At 42.7% G+C, this 27734-nt stretch overlaps 1 protein-coding gene across 2 annotated transcripts; it reads right to left on the minus strand.

The window, feature by feature from the left end:
- Positions 1-2943: 2943 nt before the first annotated feature.
- Positions 2944-18822, minus strand: LOC135523811 (LIM domain-binding protein 3-like). 2 transcript variants are annotated; one of them, XM_064950739.1, is made up of 10 exons: positions 18592-18822; positions 18116-18390; positions 11296-11447; positions 11038-11113; positions 7338-7360; positions 5291-5488; positions 4960-4989; positions 3696-3865; positions 3463-3499; positions 2944-3374 (listed from the first exon to the last, which is right to left on the minus strand). In XM_064950739.1, exons 2-10 carry the CDS (start codon positions 18209-18211, stop codon positions 3269-3271), a joined length of 888 nt encoding a protein of 295 aa, XP_064806811.1. In that variant the 5' UTR covers positions 18212-18390; positions 18592-18822; the 3' UTR covers positions 2944-3268. The 2 variants fall into 2 exon arrangements, with proteins under 2 accessions (XP_064806811.1, XP_064806812.1); XM_064950740.1 differs by having other exon boundaries at positions 18116-18426.
- Positions 18823-27734: the final 8912 nt, after the last annotated feature.

The raw sequence follows: 27734 nt of genomic DNA on the forward strand, positions 1-27734 counted from the left end.
ATCACCTCTGACCTCACTCAGCTTCCACCATGTTCCTCACATCCGGGGGGGGGGGCAAAGACATGGTGGAAGCTGCCTTACACCACTCCAATCAAAGAGGGTCCAGTTCAATCCTTTTAAATCCATGCATGGGGGGTGAACGAGTGCACACTTTGAAGAAGTGAGAAATGGACCATAGTCATTAGCTTGGTCCGTTTCTATCTCTGGGTTGTGTGAAGAATGCTGACTCACCCCTGCACCCCCTCTTTAACCCACCCCCCTTTATGAGCTGTTCTCTTAAATCTATCTAGATTCAACGCGCAGAACGTGTCCGTGGTTGAGACACTCCCTCCAGTGACCATAATACACACTGCATCATGACACAGCAGATCCATGGAATCGACCCCCCCCCCCCAAAAAAAAAGGACACTAAGGACTTTCCCAGCCAAGTTTGAAGATGCAGCATCATCACTTGTCCTGTCTCCCGCTTTCATCTCCTACAACTCTTTCTCCCTTTCTCCGCCCTAACATACGATGCATTCGGAAAGTATTCAGACCCCTTGACATTTTGTTACAGCTTTATTCTAAAATGGATTAAATATTTTTCCCCCTCATCAACCAACACACAATACCCCATAATGACAAAGCAAGAACAGTTTTTTAGGATTGTTTGCAAATATATGATATATAAAAACAATGAAATGACATTTACATAAGTATTCAGACCCTTTACTCGGCACTTTGTTGAAGCACCTTTGGCAGCGGTTACAGCCTCGACCCTTCTTGGGTATGACGCTACAAGCTTGGTACACCTGTATTTTGGGAGTTTCTTCCATCTCAAGCTCTGTCAGGTTGGATTGGTAGCGTCGTTGCACAGCTATTTTCAGGTCCCTCGAGAGATGTTTGATCAGGTTCAAGTCCGGTCTCTTGCTGGGCCACTCAAGGACATTCAGAGACTTGTGCCAAAGCCACTCCTGCATTGTCTTGGCTGTGTTTAGGGTTGTAGTCCTATTGGAAGATGAACCTTTACCCCAGTATGAGGTCCTGAGCGCTCTGGACCAGGTTTTCATCAAGGATCTCTCTGTACTTTGCTACTTTTATCTTTCCTTCAATCCTGACTAGTCTCCCAGTCCCTGCTGCTGAAAACATCTCCAAAGCTGCCACCACCATGCTTCACCGTAGGGATGGAGGAGGGTTTCCTCCAGACGTGACACTTGGCATTCAGGCCAAAGAATTCAATCTTGCTTTCATCAGACCGGAGAATCTTGTTTCTCATGGTCTGAGAGTCCTTTAGGTGCTTTTCGGCAAACTTCAAGTTGTCTGTCATGTGCCTTTCACTGGGGAGTGGCTTCCGTCTGGCCACTCTACCATAAAGGCCTGATTGGTGGAGTGCTGCAGAGATGGTTGTCCTTCTGGAAGGTTCTCCCATCTCCACAGAGGAACTCTGGAGCTTTGTCAGCGTGACTATTGGATTCTTGGTCACCTCCCTGACCAAGGCCCTTCTCCCCTGATTGCTCAGTTTGGCCGGGAGGTCAGCTATAGGAAGAGTCTTGGTCGTTCCAAAAGTCTTCCATTTAAGAATGATGGCGGCCACTGTGTTCTTGGGGACCTTCAATAATCCAGACATTTTTTGGTACCCTTCCCCAGATTTGTGCCTTAACACAATCCTGTCTCGGCACTATGGACAATTCCTTCAACTTCATGGCTTGTTTTTTTTTGTTGTTCTGACATGTACTGTCATCTCTCACCTTCTATAGACAGACAGGTGTGTGCCTTTCCAAAACATGTCCAATCAATATGATTTACCACAGTACACTTACTCTGCATCTCAAAAAGACAGGGCGGTTAGAACCAAGAATCTCAATTTTGGACTCATCAGACAAAAGGACAGATTTCCACAGGTCTAATGTCCATTACTCATGTTTCTTAACCAAGCAAGCATCTTCTTCTTTTTGATGTCCTTTAGTAGTGGTTTCTTTGGAGCAGTTCAAACATGAAGGCCTGATTCACACAGTCCCCTCAACAGATGTTGAGATGTGTCTGTTACTTGAACTCTGTGAAGCATTTCTTTGGGCAGCAATCTGAGGTGCAGTTAACTCTAATGAACTTATCCTCTGCAGCAGAGGTTACTGTGTCTTCCTTCCCTGTGGCGGTCTTTACTAGGGCCAGTTTCATCAGAGCTTGATGGTTTATGTGACTGCACTTGAAAAACTTTCAAAGTTCATGAAATGTTCTGGATTGACTGACCTTCATGTCTTTGCTTATTTGAGCTGTTTTTGACATAATATAGACTTGGTCTTTTACCAAATAGGGCTATATTCTGTATATCACACTGACATGTCACAACACAACTGATTTGTTAATTGAAATGCATTCCAGGTGACTAACTCATTAAGCTGGTTGAGAGAATGCCAAGAGTGTGCAAAACTGTCATCAAGGCAAATGGTGGCTACTTTGAAGAATCTCAAATATAAAATCTATTTTGATTTGTTTAACACTTTTTTGGTTACTTCATGATTCCATATGTGTTATTTCATAGTTTTGATGTCTTCACTATTATTGTACAATGTAGAAAATAGTAAAATAAAGAAAACCCCTGGAATGAGTAGGTGTGACCAAACTTTTGTATTGTACTGTCTATAAATAAGGTATTTCTGTTTTTTATTTTTAATCCATTTCCCCCCAAAATTCCAAAAAGTTTTTTTTGCAATGTCATTATGGGGTATTGTGTATAGATTGATGAGGAAATTGTTTTATTCAAACCATTTTAGAATAAGGCTGTAACGTAATAAAATGTGGAAAAGGTCAAGGGGTCTGAATACTTTCCGAATGCACTGTATCTCACTACCTATCTCATTTCAACTGTTGATCACCTGGTGTCTGAGATTATGTCAGTATGTTGAAAGAAACCTACCAGAGAGAGACACACGAGACACATGACCAACACTCACATAGGCATTTTGATTTAAAGAAAATATTTATTCACATTGATAATAGTACATTTAAATTGTGTGGGTATATGTCCATTCATATGTATTTGTGTGTGCATCTTTGTTAATTGTTAGCATGCGTACATAGGTGTGTGTGTGCATGTATGTGTGCATGTGTGCGCATGTCCGTGTTCACGAGTGTGTGTTTACATGATCACTTTTACAATTTCTCTTAAATACTTTTTTTGTACAATTCCCTATCAGTTAGGAGAGGCAAAACAACCAACAAGAAAGAAAAGCAAAAACCATTCCAAACATTATAATCATTCCTAAGATAAAGGATAGATCTGGCAGATCAATCAGAAGGGAGTCTCAGGGACATTGAGGATCTGAGCTGAGAGCCCGTTGTGCCAGTTCTTCAGCTTGCGGAAGCGAGGTCCTTTCACCTCCGATTCAAACTTATCCCTGGGAGAAAGACAGAGAGAGAAAGACGGAGGGTAAAGTGTGTGTGCGCGTGCGTGTGTGTGTGTGTATGTGTGTGTGCGCGCCTCACCTCGACCTCTGCAGGGCCTCCTCATCTGGGTCTTGCACTGAGGACAGCGAAGGGAGGGAAGAGAAGAGAGGGAGAAGAGAGGTGAGGATACATAAAACATGAAGAGGAGAAATTTCTGAAGTACAGAGACCGAGAAGACATGAGATAAAGAGGGAAGGAGAGCGTAGAGAGAGAATAACAGCTAGACAGAACAAGAGCGCGAGAAAGAGGTCGTTGAGTAGAGGTGTACTGACTGTATTCGGTGCCGGTGAGGTGGGCCAGCATCTTGAAGCTCTTGGACTGCAAGTTGGCAGCCCGTCTGGCCCACTCGGCAATCTCCTCGTCTCTATCATGTGTCTGGATCACAGCCTGGTAGACTGGAGATGCACTGTCAACCACCGGGTCCTTCATAGGCAGGGAACCACTGCAGGCAGGGGACATGATGTCAGTAACTAGTAACGGAATGCAGACCGTAGGGGATAGAAGAAGGATCGATGCACATTGCACAGGACCAAGTTTGTTTAAACCCTGGAGTAAGTTAGTAGTTCTCAATTCTCTACACATCGTCCTCCAGCTGGCTCAGAGCTATCACACCCACCGGATTCAACTTGTTCCTTTGCACAAAAATAAAAATGATGGTATTTTTCTTTATAGGACCATTCTCCATAAAGGTTTCATAAAGAACCATTTAAAAAAAGGGTTCTATATAGCCCCAAAAAGGGTTGTAACCACAGCGGAACCCTTTTTTGGTGCTATATAGAATGATTTTTTCATGGTTATTTACAGAACCTTTATGTGGAATGGTTCTATAAAGAACCTTTCTCAATCTTAAAGGTTCTTTGTGGAACCAAACAGTTTTTTTTTTAAATTCTGGTTTAATAGCCATATAATATTGTTAAAATTCGATAGTTTTTTATTAGTGTGTCATGTATTACATCTAGAACCTCATGAGCATGGTTCTTTATAGAACCTTCAAAAAAAGGTTTCATAGAGCACCAAAAAGGGTTCTGCTATGGTTACAAGCCAAAGAACCCTTATTTGTCACTATATAGAACCATTTGTTTTTAGTGTGTAGGGTTAGGAGCATCGTGTAGTGTTTGGAGGTTTAGAACAGGAGGGGGAGACAAGTGATACTCAGAAAATTCCCTTTTATGTCATCAGAACAGAGTTAACCCCTGAAAACATTCTGAGACAGCTTGGTTAACCCCTGAAACACCGCAGTTCACCTCTGGATGCAAGAAACTGGACACACGGACCATGAGACAGACGCACAGACAGAAAAAGAGCTAGACACATGGATAGAGCCATGTGAAAAATACAAGAGCCATATGATATATGCAAATGTATCATGAGATGATATCATATGAGACAGATGTGAGTTTGATACGGTTTATTAGACTTACAGCATATAAGCCGAACATGAGCCCAATATTAGTTTATTACACGTTATTTACATATCAGATATGAGAGGCGAGTGAGTAGGCGGTGAGTAAAGGGTGAGTCGGGGGTGATACTTACGCCAGGGGGGAGCCAGCAGGTACATCCTCACTGAGGTCACATGACCAGAGGGGGGCGAGGTGGGGGTTTGGATGACAACACAGGGGTGGTTGATTGGTTGGTGGGTTGTAGATTAAGTGAAGGAAGGAAGGAAGGAAGGAAGGAAGGAAGGAAGGAAGGAAGGAAGGAAGGAAGGAAGGAAGGAAGGAAGGAAGGAAGGATAGAAAAAAAGAAAGAAAGACGTGATTGACACAGACGATAACTGGGAGTGGAGAAGTACAGTAGGACCCAGACAGATTTCCCACCTCTTAACACAAAATGTATTCTCTGCATTGTGTGTGTGCTCTCCTACCCCTCATGGCCCTTGGACTGTGACTGTCCGGCAATAGCGTCCATGATGGCATCCTGTGAGTACATGGAGATGGGGGTGTTGTACTGAGCGTGAACGATGGTGGCCTTGCCTCCCGGGCCGCGCACCTCGATGGGCTTATGGGTAGACAGAGCCGAGTCCTTCAGAGCTATGGGGTTAAAGCTGGGCACATACTCCTGACTGGAGAGGGATATGGTCGGGGGGGATACAGGGTCAAGGGTCGGGGATAAAGGTTCATTTTTGGGAGGGTAGGTCGTGTTTTTGTGCGATGAAGGGGGCAGGCGGCGATGGGGATCCATATTTGGGTTCACAGGTTGTAAGGGAATCAGACGACCGGGCGGAGATAATATAAAAAGGGGAGAGAGGGAGAAAAGAAAGAGAGAAAAAAAAGGTGCAGGGATGGTGAGAGGGTGTAAGAGGAGTAGGGTTCAGAGTCATCACTTACCTTCCTCTATCTGCGGGCTCACACACTGCACAGTACTGCAAGGTATACACACACATGATAAACACTACTAATGACTTCGCTTACTCCCGGTCTATCTCACTCGTGTACATTTACAGTACCACTGATTACATTGTACCTGTCTGTCTCTCCAGTACACTAGCACTACCTGTCTGTCTCTCCTGTACGCGATATCTGATTGTATAGTACCTGTTTGTCTCTCTCGTCACTCTCACTGCTTACTTTGTACCTAGTCTCTATCTACAATGTAAGCAGACTGAGGTGACTTCGCTTTTTCTACTTACTTTATTATTTATTTGATGTGAAATACATTGTCTATAGTGTCACCTCAGGACTAGTAAATTGAGCATAAGCCATGACTTCAAGAAAATTCAACTGATCTCAAAGTGGTCAAGAAATACAATGTCTCTGACACGTTTTACAGACGAGCAAGGAAAACCAAATCAACCCAAGCCACTACTAAACAGGCTGTAAGACGCAAACACACTCTGCACTTTACACACTGTAAATTCCTAGTTAGTTATGATGCTTTACTAATATACATATACTACCAATGTGTACATGCACACATCACACACACACACACACACACACACACACACACACACACACACACACACACACACACACACACACACACACGTGTAGTTCCATACGGAATATATTGTGAACGCATGTCTACACAGCAAATTCTCCAGTGTCAAATAAAAACACAGAGAATGTTAAATCAACACTGAAAGTGTGGAGTCCGTGGACTCACATACACATCGGAACAGTTATACATTAACACATAGCTTAGGGCTCCCAAGTGGTGCAGCGGTCTAAGGCACTGCATCCCAGTGCAAAAGGTGTCCCCACAATCCCTGGTTTGAATCCAGGCTGTATCACATCCGGCTGTGATTGGGGTCGTCCGGGGTAGGCTGTCATTGAGAATAATAATCTTATCGGACTTTCCTAGCTAAATATAAGTTGAAAAAGAAAATACAAAAAAAAGCATTATTCAAATATTTCCCAGAGAGTGCCTTTCAAGTCAATTGTAGAGTTTCCACCCTTAACTGTATTTGTTAGTGACAGAGACATTGCAGTCATCTGTTTTTGGTCCTATGGACTTCACCAAGTGAGATCCTAAGCGATTATGTTTTCATATCTTCTTTATCTACCATCCGTATTTCATAAGACCTTATTTTGAGGCCCTATTTTTTTCCTAGGACAGGGGCCTGAACTCATGCACATCAATTTGAACCAAGACCACACCCATCATGATCATATTTCCAAGCATGTTCAATTGCAGGTGGATTTTTTAGAAATTGTTTGTTTCAATATCCATGTTTGTGCATGTACATTGAGTGATTAAGTGTTACTTCGTACTGCCACATACACACAGCAACCTGGCAGGATGATTCTGACAAAAATGCTCAGAATAGACACACCATCATCACTAGAGAATCGATCAATGCTCACACTATGGGCAAGATGCCATTCATGAAGTACACACAGCTAAGCATGCACAAATACAACCTCTTAAACTTTGTTCATGCAAATTCTGCACATTCAGGCGGTACTGACTTTCCAGCCGTGTTTGCAATAATCTGTAACAATATGAGAGAGAGAGAGAGGAGAGAGAGAGAGAGAGAGAGAGAGAGAGAGAGAGAGAGAGAGAGCAGATATTACCAGAGTGATAGTAAGGTATAGGAGTTATAGGAGTCATTCTGTGTGTTATAATTAAGCAATAAGGTGTGGTATATGGTCAATATACCCTGTATATGGCAAATATACCATGGCTAAGGGCTGGTCTTGGGAACGACGCAACGTGGAGTGCCTGGATACAGCCCTTAGCCATGGTATATTGGTCATATACCACCAACCCCCGAGGTGCCTTATTACTATTATAAACTGGTTACCAACGTAATTAGAACAGCAACAAGAAATGTTTTGTCAAACCCACGGCTTTCAGCCAATCAGCATTCAGGGCTCGAACCACCCAGTTTATAATGGCAGTTGTGTGTCATCAACTGTGATATTTCCCAGGATTGCCTGTGACTCAGCAGACTAACTGACAGGAGCAGGGTCTCCACAATCACATGACACACACACACACACACACACGTACACAGACACTCATAGACATGCACAAGCGTACGCACAAACACTCAGACAGAAGAAGAAGAGCACTTTATTGTTCATTTTCATGGAGAGAACGGAAATGTCTTTTTACTTTCAGCCCAAACCCCCAAGACACACACAGGACACAAATTGTTGAAGCTTATGTGTCATGGGCTGTCTATAGAGATGGATCTATCCCGGGACACTGTGTGTGTGTGTATGTGTGTGTGTGTGTGTGTGTGTGTGTGTGTGTGTGTGTGTGTGTGTGTGTGTGTGTGTGTGTGTGTGTGTGTGTGAGCGCCCGTGTGTGTGTGTGTGTGTGTGATACAGTATGAGATGCTTGGGATACATTGCAACCCGAGTGGAACATTCCAGCATGCCGAGAAGCAGCTGTTCCTGAGTTTGTGTACGTGTGAGCTTACAAAAAGAGGGTTGCCTGTACTGAACCAGGGATCTGCGTGAGTATACGGTCGTGCTTACCGACACTTTACCGGACACGTTTACCATATGCTGGTCAGCACAGCCACCTAACTTCACCCCCCAGCCCAGCTGAGTTTAGCAAAGAAGTGACAGCGATGCTCCCTCAAAGGCCATCAACTCCTAACAGCTAAAGCACCTGTCGTCAGCGGAATGACTGTAGTCGTCATCCACAGAGTGTGGTGCAGTGTTACCTGGAGACAGTCCAGGTGTGTGTCAGAGTGTGGTGCAGTGTTACCTGGAGACAGTCCAGGTGTGTGTCAGAGTGTGGTGCAGTGTTACCTGGAGACAGTCCAGGTGTGTGTCAGAGTGTGCATGTTACCACTTCGGGCGGAGAGTGTGCATGTGAGCCAGGAGAATGTGTTCCAGTAAAATCACGGAATGTTCTGAGTATTCTTGATCACTGTCCTGTTTAATGTGCACACAGGTGGGCAGGGATGTGTGATCCCCCCCGGCTCATACCCTAGGTTGTCCTAGAGTGGAGATAGCCAGGGGAGGGGGTGGGGACAGGAACAGAGTGAGGATGGAAATAAAAAATTGGGACAGTACAACAAGGACGTTGTTCCAGTAGGTCCCGTGGTTGGGAGAGAAGGGGGTGTTTTGTCTCCTAGTTAGTTTGGATGTTTTGTTGCCGGAGGAGGTGATCGGGAACTCAGTGAGACTCTGGTCAACAGAAGTGCAATATAAAGGGAACACGTGGCCTAAAGAAGTGTACTATACAGGGAACTGGGTACCATTTCATTATGGCCCCAGGCTACCTACCCTAGAAACGGCACTCCGCTGTCTGCCCCCTCTCCTCCCAGCTTGGCGGCCCCTGCCCCATCTCCTGCAACCTTGCCTTGCAGCAGGGCCATCTCTCTGAGACTGTGTGCAGAGTACAGGCTGATGGGGGAGTTATACTGCCCCTTCTGGCTCGAGAGAGACACTGCAGCGGCAGGGGAGGGGGGGAGGAGCGGAGAGGGTGTACGGAGGGCGGGGGTCGGCTCTACAGGCTTTTTAGACAATAGTCTCCCAAACTTCTTCGCCTCCACCTCTTCTTCTTCTTCTACTTCTTTTTTAACATGCTCACCCTCCTTAATGACAAGAGAGATAGAGTGAGGGACTCAGAAAAACTGAGAAATGGAGATGATAGATAGATAGATAGATAGATAGATAGATAGATAGATAGATAGATAGATAGATAGATAGATAGATAGATAGATAGATAGATAGATAGGAAGGAAGGAAGGAAGGAAGGAAGGAAGGATATGGTGTATCCTCTTCACTATTTGGCCCAGGGGAGAACAACTGCCCCCTTTCATTGAAGCCACGGCAGTTCAAGACTGACCGCGTTAGCGTCCCCCTCCCCATTATGGTGAATGGAAAAATGACAGTCTTTGTGTAAATCCAATCATGGTATCATTGCCTCTATCATTGCTTCTAATACACCAGATGTATGTCCTTGGGTCCGGGCTGGGTTTTTACTAAGCTAACATATGGAATTCTTTTACGATGGTAATAACAAGGGTCATTTAGCTATTTGATTTGGAATTTTAACAGATATTTGATAAAACATAGAATTTGGCTTTACTGCTATTAGCCAATAGAAACACTTTGAATAACATACTAATGCGCGGCAAACCAGTCAAAATCATTTATAAAGAGGAAGTACGTTTTGGAGTGTCTGTCCTATATCTGAGAGATATAAGAAAGCTCAGAAAATTATAAAATAAATGTTCTACCCATACTTAAGCATTTCGTTGCACTAAAGTACTTCCATATGTACTTCCAATCATTAAAAAAAAACTGACACCGGGTTGCCTTCAGACGAGTCTTGTGAGGCTGGTGGGCGTCGTAGAGCAAAACATGTACGTGTTTGTGAGAGTCTCACCTTTCGATGGTGGGGTTCATAATAGTTTGTAGCCCAAACCATTCGGACTATACAAACAGAAGTTGACACATCGGCGGTAACTGACTTCAGGTGACTGACTTCAAAGCTTGCAGCTGTCGGACACTACAGGCTTGCGAGAAGATCGATTTTCGGGATGCCTCCGGATCCTGTAGCTCTAACACTTTTCACCGCAGATGTGGAAGCCCGACATCAGAGGATGTGGGGGATTGAGACACAGCCCATGCAACAAACAAAAAAATTCTCTAGCTTAAACAGATGGATTTAATTGGTCGTTTTTTTATTATTATAGTTCGATTTCTGCAGGGGCACAGATATCGGTTTATATGGGTTTAAAAATAGCACAAAGAAGAAGTTATTAGGATAATGGAGTAGCTAATGGAAGCCTCCAGTACCCCAGTTGGCCTTCAACTTGAATAACTCAATGAGAGGAAGCAGCACTGAGCTCGCGTGCACCGATACTTCCTGGATGAACTAAAACGGCGCATGTTATGTCTCCAAGAGATGGCATCTTAACCGATTCAATTTGGCTTCAACGAGCTATTGAGTCTTCACATAGGAATGCATGGTGTCACATGATCGATGGCTTTATCCATTCATAAACAGTCACTGCCTTGGCCAGAGCTTGATACTCTGCTCTTTAATATGGAAGCTACAGCTGCAATAGAAACACTAGTGGGCGCCAACACACAGCCTTCCAGTCTTCAATTGATCCCGTCTTCTTTTGTTCAAAGGCAATCGCATAGACACTCAAATGCAGAAACTTTTATTTGTGTGTGCGTGCATGTGTGTGTTTACCTTCTGGTGAGGAATAACTGACATGGGGGAGTCCATTCTGGGTGTTGCCATGGGAACAGGGGTAGGACGTTTCGACCTGGGTGCATAGCCACAACAACAGACTTTTACATTTGTAAGTAATATTAAATGTGTTATGTAGTTTTGCATGTTATCTTGTAAGTATTTTAAGATCTAGTGTGTGTGTGTGTATGTTTCTTTACATGCATGCTTGTGCGCCCATTTGTATGTGTGCGTGCCTGTGTGTGTGCGTATGTTTACTTTTGCATGGTGAGGGCAAGTTTATTGGAGGCCATCTTAATCTTGTTCTGTGCCTCCAGGTGTGTCATGCCTTCTGTACTAAGGCCGTCTATCGATGTGATGATGTCACCCTGGACTAGACTGCCCCCTGCAGCCTTACTGCCTGGAGTTATCTAGAGGGGGAGAGAGAAAGCAGAAGAGTTAGGAGGAGGGGAGGAAGGGAGCGAACGAGAGAGAGAGAGGAGAACGAGAGAGAACGAGAGAGAAAGAGAACGAGAGAGAACGAGCGAGAGAGAGAGAAAGGGAGAACGAGAGAGAGAGAGGGAGAACGAGAGAGAGAGAGAACAAGAGAGAGAACGAGAGAGAAAGAGAATGAGAGAGAGAACGAGAGTGAGAGAGAGAGAGAAAGCCCTGGGCACTGGGCAAATAACTCAGTTCAACGTCTATTCCACGTTAATTCAACATAATTTCCTTCAAATGACGTGGAAACAACGTTGATTCAACCAGTGTGTGCCCAGTGGGGAGAGAGAGAGGGTAACAGAGGCAGGGTTATGTAAGAAAAACTGACATGGATACCTCTGCTCAAACACACACAATTTGAGAGAAATAAGCATTATAGTGTATGGAACATTTCAGGGATCTTTTATTTCAGCTCATGAAATATGGGACCAACACTTTACATGTTGTGTTTATATTTTAGTTCAGTATATAAGGTCGTTATTCCTAGTGTCGGTCAGGTTATCTGCCTTCGCTCAAACCAATCAGATAAAGCTGTGTCTAATTTATAACCAGCTGTAGTTGTCACACCAGGATGGATCAGCATGTATTAACACATACAGAATAGTTTCAGGTCAACATCTTAACAGAATTCAACTGTCTATCTGTCATGTTCCACAGGAGACACCTCAATGGAGTCCAGATGTGCCAGAAAAGAAACACAGCTTTCTAACGCACCAATCACAACAGCAGGAGTCAGATCCGTTGTCAAAAGTGGACTGGCGTCTCGTTCTCTCCTGCTCGAGTATACTATACTCCTCTAGAAACGACAACAACTAAAAACAGTTATCCAAAATAGTTTCATTGAAATGGGCACCATTTTCAAACGCAACTTTCAAGTGGCATGACTGGGCCGTGATAGAACAGCGACTAGAGAAAACTAGGAGAAAACGCTGATCTGAACTAACTTCCTCATTAAAAAAAAAACACCACAGAGAAAAGCATTGATAGAAACACCGAATGAGCAGTACAGACAGCTCAGACAGTTGTTGTAAAAGATGTCAAGCTACTTGCTTAGCAAGTACCACTTCCTCCTGATTCAACTCATACAGAGGCTTGAATTCAGGACACACGCGACCGCCTTCCTAAAGCGTTCCAACCCATTGCGCTATTGGAAAAGGCCTTCTTCAATTGCCCAAGGCGCGACACTTCAGGCTAAAGAGTGAATTTCACAAACCACCGTCTGCTACATTTGCAGAATTAGATAGATGCACAGCAGTCTCTGTACAATTCTTAGGGCAGAGTAAGTAGGTCTGTGGGACTAGGGAGTACTGGGGGGACTAGGGAGTCAGAGGTAGAGTAGGGGCTGGGGTACAAGGCTGAGGTATGGGGTAGACTGAGGACTGGGCATGGACAGAGAGACGGGGCTGGGGACTGGAATAGAGGATAGGCTTACAGGCAGCTCGTTAAAGAGATAAAAATAAAGAGTGCTGTTGACGCCTCCTGCATCAGTCTGTTTAACCTAACTGCCCCCAACTACCTGCTAGTGCCACTCAAGCCCGCCTTCTCTATCTATCTCTTTTCGCCGCTCCCGCTCTCTTTTCCTCTTTCTCCTCAGTGACGCCTTCTGCCTTTGTGCCTTCATTTATTCAGTGTGCGTCCGCATTTGTGTGTGTGTGTGTGTATGTGTGTGTGTGTGTGTGTATATGTGTGTGTGAAATTGTTTGGTTGTTTCAGGATGGCTTCACAGCAGCACCATTTTTCTCTCCTAAACTGCATCTGCTCTCTTAACATTTCACCAACCTGCCTCTGCTTATGCTGAATCAGCTACACACACGCACACACACACACACACACACACACACACACACACACACACACACACACACACACACACACACACACACACTGCATCCATCAGAAAACCAACTTTCGGACAAATCACGGTCTTGTTATCCATCCTTAAATATTCATTACTCTGCCATGGGACACAACAATGTATTCCATCTCTCTTGAGAACATGGAAATAATGATGAACAGGCCTACATCTAATCTTCCAGTCAAAAATCACACGACACTATCTGCTAGACACTATCTGCTAGACACTATCTGCGATATGTCTTATCAATGTCTTATCAATGACCCACGACCAGCTCATTTAATCTCTACCATTGTGCCGCTGAGTTGTCGTAATGCTTCAGAAAATGTACACTATCCCAGGGGCGCTGGAAGACAATGTAAGTAACCTAATTTATGTCCTTCTTACTGCCCTGAATGCCTCTGCTGATCCTACAGCTATTGTATGCAGTAATAATGTGCCTATGAACCAGAGTTATACTGTTAGCACTGAGGAAATCCACTGTGTGCAGCTCACCCTGCACTAACATAAATAACCTGAGCACCTCTGCTAAAATTCCCAGTAAAGCAATAAAAACAATCAAGCATCCCAGAAAAGTGCTAAGAAATAACCCACGTTAACATGTCAGGATTCAAGAAATCAATCATTTGCTGGTAACAGATGACATTCGTATTTTGACAATCTCTGAAACTTACTTAGATAATACATTTGATGACACAGTGGCAGCAATACATTTATAAGATCTACAGAAAAGACAAAGGTGGAGGTGTGGCCGTTTTATATTCAGAACCGCATTCCTGTAAAGCTTAGAGAGGAACTCATGTTAAATACTGTTGAAGTAATATGGCTACAGGTTCATCTGCCTCACCTAAAACCCTTTCTGGTGGGAAGCTGCTATTGACCACCAAGTGCTAACAGTCAGTATCTGGATAACATGTGTGAAATGCTTGATAATGAATGTGATATCAACAGAGAAGTATATTTTCTGGGTGATTTTTAAATATTGACTGGCTTTCATCATACTGCCCACTCAAGAGAATGCTTCAAACTGTAACTAATGCCTGCAACCTGGTTCAGGTTGTCAGTCAACCTGCCAGGGTAGTTACAAACAGCACAGGAATGAAATCATCAACATGTATTGATCACATCTTTACTGAGGCTGCAAAAATTAGCTTGAAAGCAGTTTACAAATCCATCGGATGTAGTGATCACAATGTAGTAGCCATATCTAGGAAAACCAAAGCCTGGGCCTAATATAGTTTATACGAGGTCATACAATAAGTTTTGTAGTGATTCCTATGTTGTTGATGTAAAGAATATGTGTTGGTCCGTGGTGTTTAAGGAGAAGCAACCATACGCTGCACTTGACACATTTATGAAATGACTAATAATTCCCAGTTACTAATAAGCAGCACCCATCAATAAAATGACTGTAAAAACAGTTAAATTCCTGTGGATTGATGAGAAATTGAAAAATTGTATGGTTGAGAGGGATGAGGCAAAATAAATGGCAAATAAGTCTGACTGCACAACTGATTGGCAAACGTACTGCAAATTGAGAAATCATGTGACTGAACTGAATAAAAAGAAGAAGAAACTACACTATGAAACAAATATAAATGACATAAAGAATGATAGTAAAAAGCTTTGGAGCATCTTAAATAAAATTTTGGTCAAAAAGGCAAACGCCGCTCCATCATTCATTAAATTAGATGGCTCTTTCATCACAAAACTCACTAACATTGCCAACTACTGTAATGATTCTTCATTGGCAAGATTAGCAAGCTTAGGCATGACATGCCAGCAACAAACGCTGACGCTACACATCCAAGTATATCTGACCAAATTATGAAAGAAAAGCATTGTAATTTAGAATTCCGTAAAGTGAGTGTGGAAGAGAAAGATATTGTTGTCTATCAGCAATGACAAGACACCGGTGTCTGAAAACTTGGATGGAAAATGACTGAGGATAATTGCGGACAATATTGCCACTCGTATGTAACATATCTTCAATTTAAGCCAACCAGAAAGTATGTGCCCTCAGGCCTGGAGGGAGGCAAAAGTCATTCCACTACCTAAAAATAGTACAGCCACCTTTACTGGCTCAAATAGCCGACCAATCAGCCTGCTACCAACCCTTAGTAATGTTTTGGAAAAAAATGTGTTTGACCAGAGGGAGAAGTCTGTCCATAATAAAGCACTGTTCTGCCTTCTTAACAGCACTATCAACAAGGCAGGTCCTACAGGCCATAGTTTTGTCGCACTTGGACTACTGTTCAGTCGTGTGGTCAGGTGTCACAAAGAGGGATTTAAGAAAATTGCAATTTTCTCAGAACAAGGCAGCACAGCTGGCCCTTAGATGTACACAGAGAGCTATTAATAATATGCATGTCAATCTCTGGTGGCTCAATGTGAAGGAGAGATTGACTTCATCACTACTTGTATTTGTGAGAGGTACTGACATGTTGAATGCACAATGACATGTTTGAACTACTAGCACACAGCTCAGACACCCATGCATACCCCACAAGACATGCCACCAGAGGTCTCTTCACAGTCCCCAAGTCCAGAATAGACTATGGTCGGTGCCCAGTACTACATGGAACTCTATTCCAAATCAAGTAACTCATGCAAGCAATAACATTTGATTTAAAATATATATATAAAAATACACCTTATGGAACAGCGGGGACTGTATAAAGCAACACAAACCGTCACTGACACATGCACACACTGATTTTGTGTTGTAGATATGTGGTAGTAGATTAGGGGCCTGAGCGTGCACACTTAATGTGTTTGGAAATGTGTTGTTTTTATTTATATATTTTTTACTTTACTAGGCAAGTCAGTTAAAAACAAATTCTTATTTTCAACGAAGGCCTAGGAACAGTGGGTTAACTGCCTTGTTCAGGGGCAGAATTACAGATTTTTGCCTTGTCAGCTCAGGGATTTGATCTTGCGGTCCAACAAGTCCAACACTCTAACCACTAGGCTACTTGCTGCCCCCAAAAGATTGTTGTGAAGTGTATCGTAATGTTTTTTAAATGGTATAACTGCCTTAATTTTGCTGGACCCCAGGAAGAGTAACTGCTGCCAATCATGACACTACATTGCTACTCTAAACCAATCACATGACTCTATACTGTAGCTATTGCCTAATCGCACATTCTAATACTGTAGCTATCATGCAATAGCATCACACTATAGTGTTTCCATTACCCAATCCCACTGCTCTATAGGAGGGAGAGTTAACAAAGTGGATTTTGAAAAACAGGTGGAGATGAAGTGAGGGAACTGACTCCACTCCAAAATCAGCCTGTGTGAAACATAAAGAGTGATGCAGTGGAACTGGGTATTTTTTATAAGAAGGTTAATAATAGTGTCAAAATAAAATGTAATTGCTCATTTGCTACATGAGGCCTATTTGATCCAATATAGCTTTTGTGATGCTTAGGTCTATGCATATTAACTCTCCATTGAATGTAGGCGGTTGAGGTCAACACCCCTCATCGAATTTTCAAAAAAGTATTCAAATAACGAGATGCATCCACCAATCCAAAGAGAGGAATAGGCGGGAACTTGATGGGTTCCATTCTGTGGACAGCGAATCCCATTGTTAGGGTGGAGACATAAGTATCACATCGTTATATCCATATCTCTGGTTTGGAGGACAACGGAAGCATATAGAAAATGGACGCCTGCCTCCTGGTCCGTATCCCTTCCTGTGCTTTTTGTTTCTTTCCTCCCTTATGTTTTGTGTGTTTTAATCTTTTATTGGTACAACTTAAAATAACAAAGTTATGGAAAGAATCATGCTCTAAAATAAATGCTTTAAAAAAACTGTTCCTTTGTTGTCTGCCTCTATTTCACGTTGCCTGCTCAACCCAGATTCTCAAAACCTGTTGCTTTTCCCCCTCGTGACAGAAACACACACAGTCAAGGGGAAACTGAGTGTGATCCTCTATTCACAACAAAACGTTATGCTCCAGAAGCCATCATGTTCATCAACATCAACACTAGAACACCACTTCAGGTTTCAGGGAAGGTAAAGTCTCAAAATGAGCTAGCACTCACTAGCTGGCTATTTAGCTAGCTCTGTACCTCACCTCTGCCAAATCATTACAGTAATGAGGAGAGATCAGACTCTCCAGAGATCACACTCTTTCCTCACACAGCATCAGGTAGCTGACGCAGACTACAGGACAGAGTTGAGATGACTGGGAGTTCACAGCTCCAAAGCAGCCAGAAGGTCTGCGAAATGGACCAACCATTATGTAACCTTTTTCTTCAGACCTGACCGGAGATAGTAAGAGGACCAGAGATGGACAAAGAGGATGTCTTTAGAGACACACATGGCATCCGAGAGGCCCAGCAGGACGCCTTAGGTAGCACACAGCTTTCCATATGACCACACCTCTCCTCCTCTCTCTCCCTCTCTGGTGCCTCCTCCCCCTACTGCCATTTGCCATTTCCAGATCCACTGGAAATACGTCATTGTAACTGGCAGGTGCAATAACACACAACTACAGCAACAGGTCTAGATGGAAAAAGGAGGGGTGTGACAGAGAGGGAGCGGAGTGTGTTTTAGAACTCTAGTTGGCAGGTCATTCCTCACCCCTCGTCATCTGTCATCAATCATTACGTCATTAAATAAGACCCACGTTTAGCATGTGCGCGCACACACAGCAACGAACCATAACCACTATTTATCACACTCAAAGTCTGTTTCTCTAACACAGGAAAAGCTTAAAGTGTGTAGTGTCTTACCCTGGAGATGGTAAGTGGCATATTGAAGTCTTTTCCTCCATGTAGTCTGAAACCCCATGGCGCGGAGCCATTGAGAGATACTGTGTATGTAGCCATCTTCAGCTTTGGATAAAACCTACACACACACACACTGCTTCCTCCTGAAAGCGCTTTACTCTTTCACTCGCTGTCCTCTTTGTACTTGTTTCCTCTTGCACTCGCTTTCTGATTTCCCTCCTTCAGTCTCGTCCCGGAGTTCTCCCCCCCTGTTATTTCCAGACGGTTGGGACAAACACCTGATAGGGGGAGGAAGGGCAGGCGCTGAAAAGCTTCTGATACACACACACACACGCACACACAGGTGTTAAAAACACTCACACACACTCAAAACGAATTCAAACTTAAACCACACAACAGCTAGTCTAGTATACACCTAAAACTGAAAACCTGAATGATGCATTAAAATGTGTATAAAAGTGTTGTTAGAGAGGTCTTGCCTTAGTTGAGGGTAAGGGACAGACGGGACAAGAATAGCTGCGTGGAGCAGAGACGGAGACGGATGGCACAGGGGCCTTATAAGGCCTGTAATCCTACCCCCAGCATGCCTCACTCTGATCACCCTGCATTACTCACACATACAGATATAGACTCCTCTTAGCCTCACACATTCTCCCCTAGCTCTACCTCTATCTGTCCCTCGCATCAATCAATTCCTCTCTCTCTCTCTCTCTCTCTCTCTCTCTCTCTCTCTCTGTTTTGCTGTGATCTCACCTTCTCAATGTGTCACAATATCCCTTTGCATCACTTTTTCACTCCTTGACTCTCTCTTTCTATTTCTCGCTCTCTCTCCCTTTCTCTCTGTGTTCTCTCTCCCAGGGGAAGCAACACATTACCAAAGTCTGATGTCTGATTCCCGAGAAGCACCTCTACCAGGAGACAGTCTCCATGATCAACAAGATAAAGGATAAGCTTCTTTTTTTTACCACCCTTTGACAGCTCAGTATGTTAAGACATTCAACTATTACATTTCAAAATTGTACATGTTGGATTACTGTACATGCTTTTTTGTGTACTTAGAAAGTTGAAAAAAAGGGTAGGTCTTGAAATGTGGGTATATCTTCCCATTCTTAATCCACTACTATGGCAGCTTAATGATTTTTAATGTGTTTTACCATTATGATAGCGTAGGATTAGTAAGTAACACTAATGATCGTAACACCGATGACACATTGTGGGTTATTGAGGATTTTCATAAATTGAGGCCACAGATGCTCAACTCTAAGGTCGTTAACCCTTTAAAAATGATTGCTCATGAAGTGCTATGATTAATAATTTTGCTCACAATGACCGTTACCTTAATTTAAACAGATTAACTCCAGGGACACGTATTATTTAGACAGACCAAATGAACAATAGGATCCTCAAATTGATGACATGCTAAAAGGGTGTGATTAGCTAATACTATTCTTTAATATAGACCCTCCCCCAATTACAGTTTCCACTGGTGTGAATGCTCAAGGTCCTTCTATACCATTGTAATGAATTATTTTAAGGCGGTAGCAGCAATTACAAACATTTTAGCGACACATATTTGCAATTTAAAAAAAAACATCTGTATACAATATATGACATACTTTACTTTTTAGCATTCAAAATAATAGATAGATATCTCTAAATATGTCACAACAACTCTGCTCACCACTAGTGGGACAAGCCAATTTGCTTGCCCTGAACACTTTGGAATGATAGCGTTGGACAGTATTACTTACCCACCAATGTCGTGATTGGCTGTGATATTGTATACACATACACAATGGAAAGTGCATATCTCTCTGCCCATGTCATGCTGTGGCAGAATACATCACACACACACACACACACACACACACACACACACACACACACACACACACACACACACACACACACACACACACACACACACACACACACACACACACACACACACACACACACACAGAGAGATAGATTATAATGTGTAATAACTTGCACTCAGGTTAATAAGGAGAGGCACATGCTAATCCTCATGGAGACAGTGCTGACGTGTACAGTTCACTGTGCCGATGACAAGGTGTGTTTTCAAAGTCCTGATCCCACATCAGCAAACTTTTATTTTCTATCCAACTTCTCTCAACACTCACATATACTGCTGATGGTGCATAGGCTATAACCAACCAGATACCAACACACAGCTGCCAGTAATACATTTGTTTAGAAAAATACATAAAAACCACTAAAATAAACCGTTTTACACATCCATCACAAATCTACAAAAAAACATCACCTAATTTAGAACATAGGTTTAGCCTAGTGGTTAGAGCGTTGGACTAGTAACCGGAAGGTTGCAAGTTCAAACCCCCGAGCTGACAAGGTACAAATCTGTCGTTCTGCTCCTGAACAGGCAGTTAACCCACTGTTCCTAGGCCGTCATTGAAAATAAGAATTTGTTCTTAACTGACTTGCATAGTTAAATAAAAGAAAAATAAATAATATTTCAATGATATAACAGCTGAAAAGTTGTATTTTCCTCAATATAAGATATAACAAATCAATCAGCTCATCAATATTCAGAACCACAACTAAATCTGTATTTGCACACCAGAGAGATCATTACAACCATAGAGTCAACGCGCAGCAGAGAAATACACTGGCCCAAATAACACCCTGTTCCCTACATAGGGCTGTTGTTAAAAGTAGTACACTAGGGAATAGGGTGCCATTTAGAAAAATGGACATTTCCCAAAAGAACAGTGTTGCTCAAATGTTGTGGATTGTTATGTGTTGCATAAGGGCTATGTGTGCTCACACACACATACAAACATTAATTGGGGCAGGGCCGTGTATGGTGCCGAAATTACGATTAAAACAATTGAGTACACACACACCTTATCACATACACTTACTGTATCATTATTGTCTTATCGACATGGTGCTGTCTGGGGCACTGGGTTAGGACCATATACAGTAGAAACTTCTCTCCCCCCCCCCCCCCCACACACACACACACACACACACACACACACACACACACACACACACACACACACACACACACACACACACACACACACACACACACACACAGTTAGGTGACAGGTCTAAATGGTGATAAGCAATAGACAATGACCCATTCTGCCATTCTCCCTTGAAATGTAGAACGGTAAAAAATGAGAATGAATATTGTAAAAAACTCCCTCGATCCCATAATAATACCAACACAATGCCTTTAATTCCATGAGGGGCCGCAAAACGGTGTATTCTTCACGGAGACGGGGATAAATGGCCACATGCACTTTGTGTAAATAAATTCAGGAGGGAGGAGAGAGAAAGTGGGGGAGGAGGGAGAGAATGTGGGGGAGGAGGGAGGGAAAAGGAGGAGGGAGAGAATGTGGGGGAGGAGGGAGGGAAAAGGAGGAGGGAGAGAATGTGGAGAGGAAAACATTGACAATCCTCCATGTTTAAAAACATAAAAAGGAAAGTCATCGACTGAAACTGTTTTCAGATGATGTGTTTTCTACAAGCTCAATGGAAAATGTCTCTAAATCCACAAATACAAAACACACACACGTAACCGGTGTGAAATGGCTGGCTAGTTAGCAGTGCGTGCTACTAGTGTTTAAATCGGTGACGTCACTCGCTCTGAGACCTTGAAGTAGTTGTTTTCCCAGCAGCTTTTGTGGAGCGATAGGTAACCATGCTTCTTGGGTCCCTGGTTTAAGCCCAAGTTGCGGCGAGGAGCGGAATGGAAGCAATACAGTTACACACACAGACACTAGATACCATGCTGGCAGTGTAGAGCCCTTTAGAGGAGGAGAGAAACGACACACAGACACTAGATACCATGCTGGCAGTGTAGAGCCCTTTAGAGGAGGAGAGAAACGACACACAGACACTAGATACCATGCTGGCAGTGTAGATCCCTGTAGAGGAGGAGAGAAACGACACACAGACACTAGATACCATGCTGGCAGTGTAGAGCCCTGTAGAGGAGGAGAGAAACGACACACAGACACTAGATACCATGCTGGCAGTGTAGATCCCTGTAGAGGAGGAGAGAAACGACACACAGACACTAGATACCATGCTGGTAGTGTAGATCCCTGTAGAGGAGGAGAGAAACGACACACAGAGCTGTGTCCTACATTGTCCAATCACACAACATCCAGCAGTTCTCTCACAACAGACCCCACCCATTTAGGGGATTTCCATAGAGGTGACGATGATGGCAGGGATTGCGTAGTTTAGGCATGTGGAAGGGACACGCCCACTTATGCCTTTAGACTTTTCCTTTCTGATATCTTCCAGCTGCAGAGAGAGACAGTGTGGTGTCATTCTCACGGCATAATACTGATTAATTGATTGACTGGTTGATTGCTAAAGTGTTTAAACTATACAGTACATGTATATACGTCTGCACTCACTAATGGGATAGGCCACTGGACAGAACTATCATTACAGGATTTGCACAGGGCACTGAGACAACTTATTTGATTGGCCAGTATACTTACAGTGGCAGGAAGGACAATGGTAAAATCAATGATTTCAGATATGGAGATGTCCTCTGGCTCTGTCAGAGTCTGGAAAGGAAAGACATGGTCAGCATACACACACGCACACACACGCAGAAGAACAAAGACCCTAACAGTGCAATGTGGGTCGTGTGATAGATGTATGTAAATGTTAAGCATCACATGGGGATTACAAGCACCAGATTACAGAACAACTAATGGAGTATCGTGTGTGTGTGTGTGTGGATTAAATATAGACATCTATAATAAAGAAACTGACATGTCCCATCTCCTATATGGCGAGAGAAAGCAGTGGGGAGCTTTAGCTAAGTGGGCTATTGTGATTGTGAAACACACAGTAAATATATGTTCAATACCTAGATACACACACACACACATTCTGCCACTCACAGTGATGTGATGCAGGCTGAAGAAAGCAGGGTCAGAGGGGGACTGAGAGTCGGTTTTCTCAAACACCCCTGAGTCACGACTTTTCACCTTCAGGGAGCAATGAACTTTTGACCTCAGAGAAGGCAGGGTGGAGCTGGGTGACATCACTGGACACCTGACGACTGGCCGGACGAGAGGAGAGTTCCGCCTCCGCAAGGCCCTGAGACACAGACAGACAGAACCCCCATCCAAAGCCCCCCCCCCCACACAAACAATTCAAAGATATACATTCGATGTTGCACTCATTTCCATGTACATTTTAGTCAGTTATCAGACAATGCATTCCTCTTAAAGCTAGGTAAGACTACAACATACCACAGTCATAGCAAGTAAAATGTGTCCTCGATAAAGCCACTACCAACAAAGTCAATGTTAATAAGAAATGTTTTCAGAAGTTTTCAGAAGATGGGCAGGGACTCAGCTGTCCTGATTTAGGGGGAAGCTCATTCCACCGTAGGGGTGCGAGGAAAGAGAACAGCTTTGACTGGGATGAGCGGGAGCTGGACCCTCATAGGGGTGGGAGAGCCAAGAGGACTCCACGTTCCTAAAGTTTAAAGAGAGAGAGGCAGGAAGACTGACTGATTCACTGTTGTACAGGGAGGAGAAGCGGCGCTTGACCGTCTTGCAGGGGTCAGATGTACTGGTGAGGGTTGAACGACGGGTGAAGCACATGAAGCTGCTATAACGATCTCTGCTAGGAACACACAGCAACACACCCATACATGGGATGTACTTACTGATTGCCTGTGTGTGTGTGTGTGTGTGTGTGTGTGTGTGTGTGTGTGTGTGTGTGTGTGTGTGTGTGTGTGTGTGTGTGTGTGTGTGTGTGTGTGTGTGTGTGTGTGTGTGTGTGTGTGTGTGTGTGTGAGAGAGAGAGTGAGGATGGATGGATTCCATGTGTTTGATGCCATTCCATTCCCACCATACTGGCCATTATTATGAGCCGTCCTCCCATCAGCAGCTTCCTGTGGTCTGTACATATGTATACAATAATAATTTACACAAGATCAACTAAGAATGATATCTATAGAAGTATTTATATTAAAGTAAGCTATGTCAAGAATCAATAATACAATATACAGTAGTAGAAATACTATGATGAGCTATATTGGGTAGACAGTATTTAAATACACATTGTGAAATGTGGCTCAAAAAGTCATTGTTTACGTCAAAGTAGGATCCGAACTGCCCACTTCACGTAGATCCGTCTGATTTCAGCCTATGTTTCGTGTCAGGGCTGGTTTTTTATTTGAACGTTACGACCACAAGCATGGCATTGTTCATTAATCAGAAATAGTTGCAAAGTTATTCCTCTTTGTGACTGAGATGAGCCAAACAGCCTTGTGTCCACTTGGCAGCCGGAGCCTTGGAGCAATTAAAATGCAGATGCAAACTTAGTGACGGAAATATTCTACATTTTATTCAGTGGCAAGTGATGAGACTATAACTGGCTAAATAGACCCAGAACAAAACTATGACTAAACACAAAGGATTTTATATTTCAGTTGACTCAAACGAGACGAGACGAAGTGATCTCTGTGACTGAAGCCCTGTTCCCCCTACGAGATATGGAGGAGAGGGAGGTTAAAATGGGATTTTAAACCTAACCCTAACCTGAACCCTAACCTTAACCACACTGCTAACCTTATGCCTAACCCTAACCTTAAATTAAGACCAAAAAGCTAAAGAATTTTTTATTAATTTTTATGATTTAGACAAATTTGATTTTGTGTCTGTGGTAACCAATATAAATGTGACAAGCTTTTTTTATATGGAAATTCCCGCCACCCCCCAAAAAATATAAATTGCTTTGTCAATGTGCATAATAATCTGTGCTTCAGTCTGCTCAACTGTAGCCTATTGACAACAACCACAGCTGCAGGTAGCCTATGCACTCTGATCCCATCCAGGCCTGGCCAGGGGAAACTAGCATGCTTTTATAACCAAAGCTATGTATCTATAGCCTAAAATAGGCCAGTTTATTTGTGTCCGGAGAAAATGTGAAAGTGATCAAATGTGGTTTATAGTCACACTTACGGTGGATAGGCCTTTTTCATCCAAAACGATTGACTGGAATGAATCAGTTATTACAGTAGTGATGACAGACTGTATGAGAACCTTTTTAATTACAGATAGATAGGCCTACACGATGCAATCCTGCATACAGCGGAGGTCTCGGTCTGTGTAAAGAGTTCTAATGTTTTCATCCTCCCTTGGGTAATGTTTGTCCAGGTGGGTTTTTTGCTGTTGTTTGTTTTAAACCATATGACCAAATGTATGTAGTTCTGTCCTTGAGCCGTTCTTGTTCATTTATGTTCTGTATTGTGTCATGTTTTATGTTGTGTGGGCCCCCAGGAAGAGTAGCTGCTGCTTTCGCAACAGCTAATGGGGATCCTAATAAAATACTAAAATAACAGTACCATTACTGAATAGAAGCATAATCTGCTCCCATAATAGCCCATAGAATTATTTTACAGCTGATGTATTACTATGTCATACGCTACAACTAGGGTCCGGAGTTGGTTAGCCTACTACCAGATCAGGAAAAACTGGGTAAGCATATAATGTGAACGTCTAGCAACCCAAAGGTTAAGTGTTGAAATCGCATCACGGACAACAATTTAGCAACTTTGATTACCTTTTATGCTACTTTGCAACTTCTTAGCATGTTAGCTAACCCTTCTCCTAAACCTTAACCTAACTCCTAACCCTAACCTCAATATAAGTAATATAATACAAAAATAAATCCCGATCAAAATCTGTCAGTTTCAGCAAGAGATCTGTTTATTTGCAGGGGCTGCATTTCAATCCAATCAATCCAGAGCTAGTTTCCGTCCTCCTCCTGGTACATTGACTTCAATTCAAAACCTAGAAGGCTCATGGTTCTCACTCCTTTCCATAGACTTACACAGTAATTATGACAACTTCCGGAGGATGTCCTCCAGCCTAACAGAGCTCTTGCAGCATAAACTGACATGTTGTCCACCAAATAAAAGGATCAGAGAATGAATCTACTACTGAAAGCATAAGCTACAGCTAGCTAGCGCTGCAGTGCATAACATGTGTATTTGACTCAAAGTTAGAGAAAGACAATAGTTGAACAGTTTTGAACAAGTTAATGTCTTCAAAAATTAAGGAGCAGCAAGATGGATAAGAGAGAGAGCTAGCTATATTTGGTTGTATTTTTTTAAACTTTCACTATCACTTAGCTAACAAATGTAGCTAGCTAGTTTAGTTTAAAAGAAAACACCCAGCTCAAACGGAGAGCGATGTTAACTAACTGGCTATGGCTATCTAACACTGGAACACTTTCAAGTCAAGGTAAGCTTTTGGTTTTATTAATTTATTGCCACCGACTGATGTGTTGTGCACTGATGTCCACAAGCGAAGTGAAAAGGTGAGAGGAGGAGAGTGCGTATATAGTTGTGAGAAGGAATTATATATACAATGATGAAAGTGATCATACTGTTTTTATGTGGCTGCTATGAAAGTGAACTATAGTGGTTCCTCCATTAAAAGTTGCATGCTGCCGCAGCATTCTGTGGCACGTCATTTAATTCTCAACCATTTTTTCTGTTACTGCAAGTTATTGCTAGTTTGACCCTCAAAGGGCATCTTTGAGAAGCATTTGATAGTATTCCATATTGGCATTACCAGAGAATTAAAAAAAAACATTTTTGTAATAACATAGTATATGGGATTGATTTTAAGAAATTTGGCTGAATTCATTTGATTAAAACCTCTTGGGGCTAGGGGGCAGAATTTTCACTTTTGGATAAATAGCATGCCCAATTTCAACTTCCTGCTACTCATGCCAAGAATATAAGATATGCATATTATTCATAGATTTTGATAGAAAACACTCTGAAGTTTCTAAAACTGTTTGAATCATGTCTGTGAGTATAACAGAACTTATGTAGCAGGCAAAACCCGGAGGACTAACTGTTAAGAATCTCTTTTTTACCGCTTCCACTGGATGTCACCAGTCTTTGGAAATTGGTTGAGGTTATTCCTTTGTGCAATGAAGAGGTAGGCTAACTAGGAACTGGGTACACTTTTGTGAGTTGCGCAACACGTGAAAAGTGGCGCTGGTTTGTTTTCATTCCTGTATTGAACACAGATTTCCCCGTCTACAATTTGATTGATTATTAACATTTAAAAATACCTAAAGTTGCATTACAAAAGTAGTTTGAAATATTTTGACAAAGTTTATAGGCAACTTATGAAATATTTTGTAGTGACGTTGCGTTTTTTGTAAGCTGTTTTTTTCTGGATCAAACGCGTTTTATAAATGGATATTTTGGATATACAGTGCCTTGCGAAAGTATTTGGCCCCCTTGAACTTTGCGACCTTTTGCCACATTTCAGGCTTCAAACATAAAGATATAAAACTGTATTTTTTTGTGAAGAATCAACAACAAGTGGGACACAATCATGAAGTGGAAAGACATTTATTGGATATTTAAACTTTTTTAACAAATCAAAAACAGAAAAATTGGACGTGCAAAATTATTCAGCCCCCTTAAGTTAATACTTTGTAGCGCCACCTTTTGCTGAGATTACAGCTGTAAGTCGCTTGGGGTATGTCTCTATCAGTTTTGCACATCGAGAGACTGAAATGTTTTCCCATTCCTCCATGCAAAACAGCTCGAGCTCAGTGA

The sequence above is a fragment of the Oncorhynchus masou genome, chromosome 31 (genome assembly GCF_036934945.1).
Source record: "Oncorhynchus masou masou isolate Uvic2021 chromosome 31, UVic_Omas_1.1, whole genome shotgun sequence".
Lineage (NCBI taxonomy): Eukaryota > Metazoa > Chordata > Actinopteri > Salmoniformes > Salmonidae > Oncorhynchus > Oncorhynchus masou.

Bases quoted from the DNA above. Each gene is read 5' to 3' on its own strand.
- LOC135523811 (XM_064950739.1), bottom strand. From the start codon at position 18,211: ATGGCTACATACACAGTATCTCTCAATGGCTCCGCGCCATGGGGTTTC. The intron at 5,489-7,337 runs GTCAGTACCGCC...ATCCCTCTCCAG, and splicing joins ATTGCAAACACGGCTGGAAA to TCAGGAGTATGTGCCCAGCT. The intron at 3,375-3,462 runs GTGAGGCGCGCA...TCTTTCTCCCAG, and splicing joins GAGGCCCTGCAGAGGTCGAG to GGATAAGTTTGAATCGGAGG.